At 38.7% G+C, this 12,124-nt stretch overlaps 1 protein-coding gene across 3 annotated transcripts in view; it reads right to left on the bottom strand.

The window, feature by feature from the left end:
- Positions 1-12,124, bottom strand: part of TTC39B (tetratricopeptide repeat domain 39B) — a 74,149-nt gene that overhangs the window by 40,043 nt on the left and 21,982 nt on the right. For all 3 annotated transcript variants that reach the window (XM_049794714.1, XM_049794715.1, XM_049794717.1), the window contains exon 2: positions 8,409-8,443. In XM_049794714.1, the coding sequence (XP_049650671.1) occupies positions 8,409-8,443 (35 nt within the window). The remainder of the gene's footprint in view (positions 1-8,408; positions 8,444-12,124) is intronic.

The raw sequence follows: 12,124 nt of genomic DNA, 5'->3' as shown, positions 1-12,124 counted from the left end.
AAAAAAAAAACCACCACAGAAGAAAAGCATAAAGAGAAAACTGATTCTGGTTTATTTCTCAATATCCATGAGGTTTCATTAATGAGTTATCAAGCAAAAAGAATAAAAGGATAAAAGTTCACAAGCCAGCAGCTGGCATCACAGGCACTCTCCATAGCAGAATTCAAAACAAATGTCAGTTAGAGTGGCAGCAGCTACAGTCAATGCTGGAAGCTGATGCCTCTGCGGGAAGAGGATGCTGGGAGATTTTCCCAATCTGTGCTGCAGCCTAATTCTAATCCATCACTCCTAACTGCAAGGAGAAAATGGAGACACGAGGAACGCAAAGTGATTTATATTTAAAGACAAAAAGGGAGTTACCGCAGTATTTCCTGAATAAATAAAAAAAAGATGCTACAATTAAAGTCAGACAGGAAAGGAAAAGTATACAAATGCAACTGCAGTAAAAATACATCAAACATACAAGAGTTGGTAGCAAGCAGCACTGAAGAAAACTAACTATCTCAGCTTTGATTTTCATTATTTGACAGTATTCAAGTAAATTTTTTTATTAACCCTTTGACATTTCTTCCCCAGAAATCCAAATTTTTAGCTAGAGTCCCAGGACCAAAATAAATCAATAGCACAGCAAGGCAGCTAATAAACACTTATCTTCATGAATACACACAGCAATAGGAAAAAGTAGGAGTCTGAAGCAAAAGAGCTGCAAAAGAGATAGTTTAATCCCCTTGTTCTAATCTGTCCAGATGAGATATGGGAAAGCTCAGCACATGGGAGCTAAGCAGCAGAAAATTAAACTATGTCCTCCATCATTACCTTTGAAAAATATTCTTTAAAGCTGTACCACCTGAGCTAATGTTACCTATTTCTAGCTATGTTTACTGTCATGAACTGAGATTTACTCACAAAAATGGCTCAAACAAAGCCTTTAAAACACAATGCAGGAAACTATAGATTTACTTTACTCATTACAGATGGGTACTAAGTAACAAAGGCAGTAATACTTCAAACCAATCTATTTAAAAAGTTTACTTTTGAAAATGCAAGTGAGAATGCAATATACAAGGAAAGAACTGCATAGTATTTCCTACAACGCCTGAGGAAACCAAGGGCTATGATCAGGTAAGACAGGCTTTGCAGGACAGAGATAAGATGGACAGCTGTAACTTACAGACAACAGCAGCTTTAAAATCAGGGTGCTTCTACCTTTTCCCTGAAATCGTGCCTGATAGTGTTAAAAGACCAAGGAGTTCAGAGATATCCCAGTTCTCCACCATGTGACTTGGAAGCAATGCTTATGTGTCTTGTCACTTACTATATTAATATTATTTGGGGCAGGGAGAGTCAAAGTGCCAGGATTTCTCTCCTCTTGATTGCACATGAAAGGTAAACCAGTTTTGAATCAAGGTTAAGCAGTCACACAGAAATTGACTCGGTTCACACACAAAACATACAACATTGTCTTTAAATCAGTGCAAGTTGCAGACAGTCCACACTTGAGGGTTGAGAAAGTATTTCCCAGGAAAAGCTGAGAAAGAGACAGGAGCACATTTCCACAAAACTGACAAAAGCAAGCTCTCTGTCTGCAAATACCAACACACCTTCAAAAGATTTTCCCTGTATTGTCTTAAAGAAAAACACACTAATACACAGTCAAGACACCTTCCACTCAGATTGTTTCCCCAAATGCTCTGAGACAGTTTTCAATCATCTGGCAGGGGTGTGGGGGGGTGAACCCCCAATAAACAACCAAAACCCAACATCATTAAAGACCAGAAAGGTTTTTGTTTGTTCAATAGTTTAAAATAAAGAATGTGGCAAATCCGGTTTTCAAACGTTTTTCCCTAACAACAATCCTCCTTCTCAATATCTGAGCAAGTGGTAGCATACAAGTTTTTATTTTTTTCATCTATGAGTTAGAGCTCATCTTTTCATTGTCTTATCTAAAGCACTAATAACTTAAAGATTGTACCACGAATCCAGAACATTAAGAGTCTACATCACTTTCAAAGCGTCCGAAGTTATTCAGAAGGCAATTCTTGAGTTGCCTGACTGCAAACAGCATTTATGCAGTCTTTATTAAAGCACGGAATAAGCATTAACTGCCTGAAAGAAATTTAAAAAGAAAGAGAACACAGGCATGATCAGTAGATCATGCATTCCAGCACAACACCGAGATTCCAACATGACCATTAACAGACTCCAGAAGTCTCCAGGAAGCGCCACCCCAAAAACGTTATGCGAGTTTACTGCCATGGTGTTAATTTATTTCTCACAAAAGAGAAAGCCACAAGCAGCAACCCAAATATTTAGGCTCAATTCAGACAAACTTCTTTTGGCAAACACTGGATCACAGAAAAACAGGCTTTTGGTATCCTGTGCGGCAGTTCTTCCAAGAGAGTAGCATGGCATGGAAATGATGCAGAGTTTCAAGCAGTTCTCTGTAGAACATCCCTGAGATGTTCTGTCTGGTTTCCCACCCCAACTCCTGGTTTTTTCCCTCCTTACTTTCTATAAAAAGCTATGGACACAGGTGAAATTATATATTTCAAAGTCAACAGGAGATACCAGTATGAAAATTTGCACAGTGTGCAAGACTTCTACTCAAATACAAACACACAGAGAAATTTTACACCAAAGGCAAAAGGTGTAGTTGCAATAAATATGGAAGAGTTAGGAATGATATAATTATTGCCCACTCAAAACCTCTCAAACTCAAACAATTTATAATCCAAGAGCAGTTTGGGGTAGAGAAGGATTAGTGAGATTAGGCTTGTCTCTCACTACTGTTGTTCCAAATCTTGAGACTGACAATATAAAGTAGCTACTGTGTGTCATTTATGTAGCTATGAAAATATTATTTACTGGATACTAAAATCGCCTTTACTGGACTTTTTATTTTCCCTTGACCTTAAGAACAAAACATAAGAAAATAAAAGTTTGATCATTGTCCTGGTTTCAGCTGGGATAGAGTTAACTGTCTTCCTAGTAGCTGGTACAGTGCTATGTTTTGAGTTCAGTATGAGATAGATGTTGCTAACACACTGATGTTTTCAGTTGTTGCTCAGTAGTGTTTCAACTAAAGTCAAGGATTTTTCAGCTTCTCATGCCCAGCCAGCGAGAAAGCTGGAGGGGCACAAGAAGTTGGCACAGGACACAGCCAGGGCACCTGACCCAAACTGGCCAACGGTGTATTCCATACCATGGGACGTCCCATCCAGTATAGGAACTGGGAAGTGGGGGCAGAGAATCGCCGCTCGGGGACTGGCTGGGTGTCGGTCGGTGGGTGGTGAGCGATTGCCCTGCGCATCATTTGTACATTCCAATCCTTTTATTATTACTGGTGTCATTTTATTAGTGTTATCATTATTAGTTTCTTCTTTTCTGTTCTATTAAACCATTCTTATCTCAACCCACGAGTTTTACTTCTTTTCCCAATTTTCTCCCCCATCCCACTGGGTGGGGGACAGTGAGTGAGCGGCTGCGTGGTGCTTAGTTGCTGGCTGCAGTTAAACCATGACAATCATTTAAATTGTCACAGCTGTTTCTCACCAGCTTAAGACAATGTCAGACTTTGAGTTCAAACTTCTGGAGACAAGCACTGTTCTTAAAGGTTTTTGGCTCCCTGAGTTCAAATTTTAATTTAGGGCCATTTCCTCAGCTGTTCAATTTCATTCAGTGACAAACACACATGTGCAGGTATAACTGAAATCTTAACTACACTTCTGAGATTACAAGGATAACCTGCTCTAACTTCCTTAAACACTTCTGGCCCTTAACCTATCACCCCAGTAATACCATACAGAGCTGCTTTGGTAGGATCAAGGATTAACAGTATCCAGCTTTGGGGAAGAAAAGGAAATGCAAAAGAGGAATGATAATACACCAGTGAAATATGTCTCTTTCTGCTGAAATTGATAAAGACAGAAAATCCTAAGAATTCCATTATTCATCAAAAATAATCTGCCTGCATTTCTACAGAATTCTAGCTTCCACCTTTTCATTATTTTGTTTTTTAAATGTGTTTAAATGAGATCTCACGATCTTTCCACTGATGCCATAACTCAGGGTCTGGTGTCAGAAACTTCTATACAAATAGCTCAACATGAATACTTCCTCTGTGTATGAACTGTTTGCAGCAGTTAGGCAGACTACTAAATTTTTGGGAAGAAACAACTACAAAGCATCTTCTATAAACACACACAGGCAGCTACAGTTACTCTAAATGTTGTTATTCATTTGCATAAACCTCTGATAATGGGGTGGTAATTGAAAACACCATCTTGCCTTTACCTCAAAGAAAAAGACTGCATGCTGACCAGTAACATGCAAAAGCATGATAACTTGATGGTAACTTATTCCTGTCACATACTGACAACATTTTAAGGAAAAGTAAAATGAGATGGAAAGAAATCCAAATACAATTAAAATTTCATACAAGTTCCTAACAAGAACTTCAGAGGATAACATACACACAGAAATCAAAACAGCAGTGACAAGGTCAGTACATGTTAGGCATATGGTGATGGTTAAAAACTGTTGAGAACTCAAACCTCTTTTAATCTTCTTGTAAAACCAAAGAAGAGATCATTTACAAAGTTACACTCTGGCAACAGAAAACATGGATCTCTACATTCCACAAAAAGAATTTCCAGATAATCTGGGGGGAAATTAAGGTAGCAGAAATATATAGGAGAAAAAAAAGTCATAGAAGTTGAGAATTATCTTGTTCAGTAAGACTGAAATTAAAGTTCATAGTTTTTCCACAATAAGATTCAGGTACTGATGAAGCATTTTTAGCAAGAATTAAATAAAAGAACAAAACACACATAGATCTGTTCCATCCATGTATGGTTTTGAACCTGCAGATGCTTGGCAGGTAAGGCATTAAGTTAGCTTGTGAAACAGATTTGCCCAAAACTTAAAGCAAGCAGACACTCCAGTGGAAACATGGGTAAATATTCGGCAAGAAGTAGCTTACCACCACAAAACTTCTTGGCAGAGGCTTGAATGAATTTCCAAAACAGAAAGAACCATTTGTCTCTAATTACTCAGTCCCTTTTACAACAGAATATGCCAATCTGAAACCAGTTCTGAGTTAACACAACCATGTAATGGCAAATTTACTTTCACATATATCCCACCTATCTTCTTTTTAAGGTTGAAAATGCTATATCTAAAGTTATCACCAAGCCAGCACTTTGAAAACTTAGTAACTCTTTTTGGCAGAGAAGATACTAGGTAAAATGCTACTGCTTGCTTTAACCAAAATGGCAGACTAACCTACTGCAATAGCCTTTCTTTGGCTTTAGCACCAGTGAGTAAACAACGGCATTTACAGGTAGAACACCATTTAATGGTCCCTCCACATTTCTACCGAAAGAGTATTTAGGGCTCATTACAAAAACTGTTTTGGAGTTGCTGCGTACACCTACAGTAGCCACCATGAGCAGAAGATCACAAAAGAGTCTAGATAAAGAATTTAATCCATTTAGACAATCAGAGCAAAGACTGATTTCCTCCTGGACCTGTCCTCAGATACGACAGCCAGCACTAGAGATTTAGGGAAGGATTTTACCCTATTAAGATAACTCATTGCCCTTTTAACATCTAACCTGGACAACCTGGTATCTACAGTTAAGCAATAATATTTAGGGAATAAAGCCAGTTAAAACCAAGTTATATTAGCAAAACCATTTGCTAGCATTTACTGGAGCAATATACAGAGAGTGCAATATTACTCTATAGGTATTTTACATGAAGAATTACAAAGTGGTGTATGAAATACTATGAAAACATTGTTCCTACACATTCTTTCCAAACTCTCTAAACCAAGAGGTTGATCTGACAGAATTTGAACCTCCGATCCCGTTAAGTAAACATCCACAGTCCTTGTGGACACAACTCTTTGTAAAAAAAGGTCTATTTTAGTTAAATTCAGTTGGGTATAACCAAACTGCAATAAGCCACTCAAACCACTGCCAGGCATATAATCACAGAGCTGTAACAATGCCACTTTCTTACCCAAAATAAAAGAGATTGAAACATTGATAGGAAAATTTAAAGATGAACATTATCAACAGCAAAATCAACAAAATAGATATAGCTTCCCAAAAGGTTGAACGTCTGGTAATTCATTGTTTCAGTGTAGTAATGCTTCCAAATTTCTACTACTGTATTATTAATAGAAAAAGCTACCATTAATTCTAGACAGGGAAAGGTCAAGTATAACTGGTGTGGCACTAGACTTGGGAAAGGCTTCCCCTCAGGCAAACTACCAGCGTCATTGGTAAACTACAACCGAAGAGTTTCAGGGAAGGTAAGATTGAAGACTTCCACAAAAAGTCCTAAGGGTTTTTTCAGTTCCTTAGGCACTTTTTAAAAATAGCTATACCTTCTAAAGAATTTGAGAGAGAGGCTAATCGAGTGAAGAATCCTGCCCAGATACAAAACAATACACACATTTCTATATAATTTCTGTAACTGCAGAGTAGCTAATTGTCTAAACACAGAGCAAGTCAGCAGCAGCAAGTATTCCTGCTGAGATTATCCTACTCTCATAGCTCAAATATTCACTAACTGAACTGCTTCTCTATGAACCTAATTTTCAAAGGAAACAACATACACAATTATGCTGACTGTCCACTCGTGTGTCCCCGTGCTTTTAGTATTTTAACCCATTTGCCATTTTCAATCAGCCAAATTTGTCAGAGAAGCAGTGGACTCAAGAGACAATTAAGATAATTTAGATAGGGCAGAAATACCTGAAGGGTACCTACTGAGGGAAAAGCTACAGTGTAACGCACAATTTTCTGTTTTGTTGACCTGCTGGAAAATCAAGCTACCTGTTGACCATCAGGAATAAGGAGGACACAGGTGCAGGTGAGTGAAAGGAGAGGTACGTAGGTGATGCAGACATGCGCAGAGATAAGTGCTCAGGGAATGCAGTTGCTCACACTGTGCTTTCTCCCAGACCTGTGGAGGACCACCTGAACAAGAACTGTGGGTGGTCCCACACTGCTGAAACAGGCTGAGCTAAAGGCTGTGAAACCCGAACAAATGGAAAGTTAATTTTAGAATACACATATACCAGGATCAGTCAACAATATAACAGCACAGCTGTAGTATTTTTGGCCAGTGGACAGTGACAGCAACCACAGTGACAACTGTTCAACTAGAGACATTAAGTCACAACATTTATTTCTGCCCCACTAATATTCTCTCCATCATCCCACATTTACTCTTCTACGTAATGGTTACTACAGACAGAAGCAATACCAGCCAGAATAAACTAACATAACTCTAACTTCTACAATGTTATAAAAAGTGTCTCTGTCTGACAGCTATGGGCACAGAAGAGAGACTCAGGAAGAACAAATCAAAGTTCTGCGTGTCAAAATTGATCTGTGCCAAGCTCAGATATCAATAAAACAAAAAAAACCAACCTTCTCATGGAAGGAATGAGTTTTGGATAAACGTTCTCATAAAGTAAATATTACAGAGTCACCTTCTTCCCCCCTCCCGAGGGAAGTTATCTGATCATACAGCAACTGCTAGGGAGTCAAACGAAGAAAAAGTAATCATTAACATGAGAAGTTCTCAACATTAATATATCAGATTCCTATTTCCTTCCTTCTGAGTCTCAGGAAGTGATAAATTTAATTTTTCAACTACAGTTTTACATAGAGAACAGACCTTACTGCCCTAGGTAAGATACTTATAGAGGGTCTGGCAAATCTCTAAGGTATAATTTGCCAAGACCATGGAAATTCTAGCAATTAAGTTGAGTCCAAAGCTACTGCTCCTGAGTCTAGGAGTGTTTTAGCAATCAGAGGATATCATGAGAAGTCTCCTTCTCATGTGCTTCGTGGCACAAAAATGCAGTAAGATCCTACAGAAAAACTAAAACCACTTATGAACAGCATTATCTGTTTGCATCACAGTTTAAGTAAGGTGTTGCTTCAGCATGAAATCTAATGCCAGAGAAGTGACTGTATCTCACGTCATTAGGGAAAAACATCTGCCCAGCAGTACATTATGAGGTATAGCAATTTCCATTTGAAAATCTTGCTTAGATGGTACTGCATAAAGTGCAATCCAAAGTTTTTTCCGCTAATGCTGAGCTATTTTTTTTCACCATGCAGAAATGTCTAAAGCCATCAGTATGTAGCTAAAAGTTACTAAAATTCTTTACAACTTTCATATTTGTTTAAAAATACATCATCACATATATCAACCTAATTACACTTCCATTTCCCAACTTTTGGGGACCTTAACTGTTCTAGAAAATGTGCATGTAGTCAGTGCATATAAAGTTATGCTTCCTTGGAATGGTGAGCATGCAGTATTTCACTGATTTATAAATAGTTTTAATAAAAATATACAAATTTTTAAAACATTCTACTTACACTGGGATGTTTTCAAAGGCATCTTCAAAGTTTTCCTGCAAAAGAAAAAGAACTGTTTCAATCAAATGTGCATGTGTTTTGGAACTCTTTCTGTAACATAGCAAAGCTACCATTACCAGACAACACTTAATTCTACAACATACAGTAATAATCAGAATATTCAGAGTCTACTGGCTTTTTGTTACGCTTTCAGTGCAAACCACTAGTCAAACAGGTACATTTCCTATGGGCCTACTGCATCAGACTACAGTAAAGTTAAACCAAAGACCTCCTCCTTTTCAGACTCCCAAACTTCCACCACATAAGTCACAGAAGGCAATACAGACTTATGCCTCAGGAGTTTGTGCAGCACATCTGTTGTATCCAGGATGCACTAGCTGACCAGTATATCTACACATTAAAGAAAAAAAAATTAAGCATTCTAAGCATACAGCTGATATGCAGGTTGGCCAGAGTATATATACTAGATCCAGGATGCATTATAGATAGTGTGCATATACAGCCAGCTCATGCATTAGTGGCAGTTATGTCAACAGCTTGGTCCAGACATCTGGAGGATGTCTCTTTCCATCTAGATTCAAACCTCTTTCCACCTAGGTTCAAATTCCAAAGTAAAATAAAGGAAGAGATGTACAAACGTAAAAACAGTCAGAACGGTTCAGCTCATGGATCATCTGTTTCTACATCCAGTTTCCAAAACTGGTCTGTGGAAGTGTGCAGCAGAAGCAGGGCAAACAGCCCCTCCCTCCTACATCATTCTCTTCACTCCACACTTTCCAGCCTTCAGCAGCTCGGGGAATTCCAGGCCTTGATGTGGTTTGTCCATCTGGTGACTTCCAGTAGATCTCTGTTCCAAGTAAAGGACCAGTCTCCCCTTAATCCCATGTAGACTTCTTTTTATTCATGAGGTCATAACCTTAGTAAGGGATTTCACAAGTCTGCCGCCCATTTTGTGCAAAATAATCATGCCTACTTGAATCTGGCTCATACTACCTTTAACAGTCCCTAGCTATTTAATTGAAAGACAGTGAAGAACCAATTCCTACTTGCTCTTTCCTTGACACAATTTTGAAAACCTTTGCTGTATCATCCAAATCACCTCTTTTCCAAGCCAAAGACTTCTACCTCACTCAGTCATGCCTTGAACAAAAACTATTTCCTACTTATGATTGTCCTTTCTGCTCTTTTCATCAGAAAAAAATGGAAGCAGGATGGGACAGATTGTTCCAGTTTTTAACATATCCCAGGAATAACACTGACTTGGTGTGCAAAGGAGTAAGATAATACAAATCTCACACAACATTCTCAGGGTATGCAACCACCAATGACACAAGCACTACAGTGCTTGCATGAAACCTGCCAAAAAAAGTTTTCAAACCAAAACCAACACTAATAAAAGAAACAACTGAAGTGCCTTGCTAAAACACCAACTGCAACTTATTTCAAGGCTGTCCACTCAAGTAAGACAATGGACATACTTGGAATATTGTTAGACTCACTAGCAATGAGGTGGAGGATTAGTGTTTTAGGGGTACTTACCTTAAGCATAACATGAGATTGAAGCTAACATTCAGTAATACTTCAGAAGACAGACCTACACTTCATGAATTTTGCATTTCTCAGCAAACTCACCAGAAAATGCAGCTGATAAATAATCAAACATTGTAATGACTCATTAACTACTGTTTCTCTGTCACAGGACAAATGCAGCAATACACTATGTGACTGTGGTCCACCCTCCAGAAAAATGCTACTTTACTTGTATTTTTAACTGAGGAAAAATTTCCATTCAGAATTAAAAACAAACTGTTGCAAAAGGGCAGGACTTTTACCATCCTTCACAGATGGAATATACTACTACATCAATTCCATGTTCTTTATTGCCTGCAGCTGCCCCTGCCCAAGAGTAACAGGCATGTATTTAAAGAAGTGTTAACAGACTGCCCAAATACTCTCTTTCAAGCTAAATTTACCAGCCAACAATACTGTACTAGGCAGAGCAAGACTTACTGTGAAGAACACAGTACTCAACTTAGCCAATAAATTGAAGCCTCATCTGAGGAGAGCTGAACAGTTTTGAAAAGCTGAAAAAAACCCAACAGGAACAAACACCCTGAACAGAAACCCTGTTACGCCTGTCTCACCCTTGACACTAACAGAAGTCAGCAGTCTTCTAATAAAGTGCTTCTCTGAAGACTGTTTGCCTCCTTGAGCCACTCCTAGAGACAAGAGGAGAAATTCAGCAAAATAAATAAACAAAACGCACTGAGAGTTTTCTGAGCACACCTCTGTTTTTCCTAAGAGAACAAAACTGACAAGCAAAAGTCAAGGTACTATTAAATGTCTGGTACTTATAAAGAACAGCAGCAATTAGAAGTTTACACCACAATGTAAAAACATCTGTGACATGAACCTCTTGCCTGCTCTTTCAAACCTGAGAGCAGCAGCTCTAACCTGAGCTCTCAGCTCTAAGAAAAGAACTCTGTCTAGATAAGGGCCTCCCTCTGCCTGGCTCCTACTGAATTTCCTTCTCTGCCATTCACACTGGTCAAATGCATGTCAAAACATTTAGAAGATGAAGTACAACCTTGCTATTTTTTTCCCTGCATACCAAAGCACAGGGAATAATCACGGCCTCTCAAAGAGATTCCTTAAGGGAGCCAAAACCAACAAGCATAGTTTTTGTTAAGTTCCCAGTGCCTTCCCATTCCCACTGCACGCAAACCCCTTAACTGTCTCACACAAGTTTGTAGCTGGCTCTTCGGACTCCCACAGATTCCCTCTACATAGAAGACAGTCGAATGCACTGAAAGAGAAGTATAGCCATTTTCTACTGTACTCCATGCCTATTACAACAAAAAAAGTTGTATCAACCTAAAGTGTACGGGAAAGAGACTGCAGCTGAAGTACCCAGAACAGCTCCTCTCAGATGGAGTTCTGGGATTCATCATGTTCCTGCCAAGATATACAAGTTTTCAGAAGTACTCAGAACATACTTACTTTTTTCCAAGTAGTCTGTTAAAACTTACTTGTAAATTAAGCCTGTTCAACAGGAGAAAACAATTAAGAGTGAAGTGTTACATAAAATACAGCGCATCTTGAAGACTTCAAGCTGTATATAATATACAGATATATAGGTATAGGTATGCATATAGTATAGATTATGTCAAATAAAAAAACCCAAATGATTGATAAAGTTTATGCATTCCTTAGAGTGCAGAAGCAGCCCAAAAACATGGAAACATTCTTGCACATTTGGTTAAAGGCTGGTAAAGTTTGCATCTTTGACTGCTCGTCCCAACACTGCAACTTCCATCTGATACAGCTGAAATACCATAACCAATTTCCAGATCTCCTTGTTCATTTCAGTCTACAGCAAAGCAGATTACTTAATTCAAGCTAAATAGTTTTACTTAGCACCAATGACAGGCTGCACACAAGTTTGTTCAAGCCTCAAGTCGTGTGCAAGTAAATCAGCCATACTTGTCACCTCCACACTTAGCAGTGTGAGCATATGAATACAATTTCCTTTATTTACATGGCCGGAGAGACTTGACAGAGACTGAGGTTAACCCAATCCTTCATTCGTTTCCTTCACCTGACCCACGTTCATCCCACAGCAAGTGGGAAAGGTCCTGCTCCGGTATGTGCTTGCTGTAAAAGCCACACACATTCAGCTGAAATCTTCGGGAAACAGAAACTGCAGTTAAAGCCAC

Source organism: Accipiter gentilis, chromosome Z, assembly GCF_929443795.1.
Source record: "Accipiter gentilis chromosome Z, bAccGen1.1, whole genome shotgun sequence".
Lineage (NCBI taxonomy): Eukaryota > Metazoa > Chordata > Aves > Accipitriformes > Accipitridae > Astur > Astur gentilis.
This window is presented reverse-complemented; position numbering and strand designations above follow the sequence as displayed.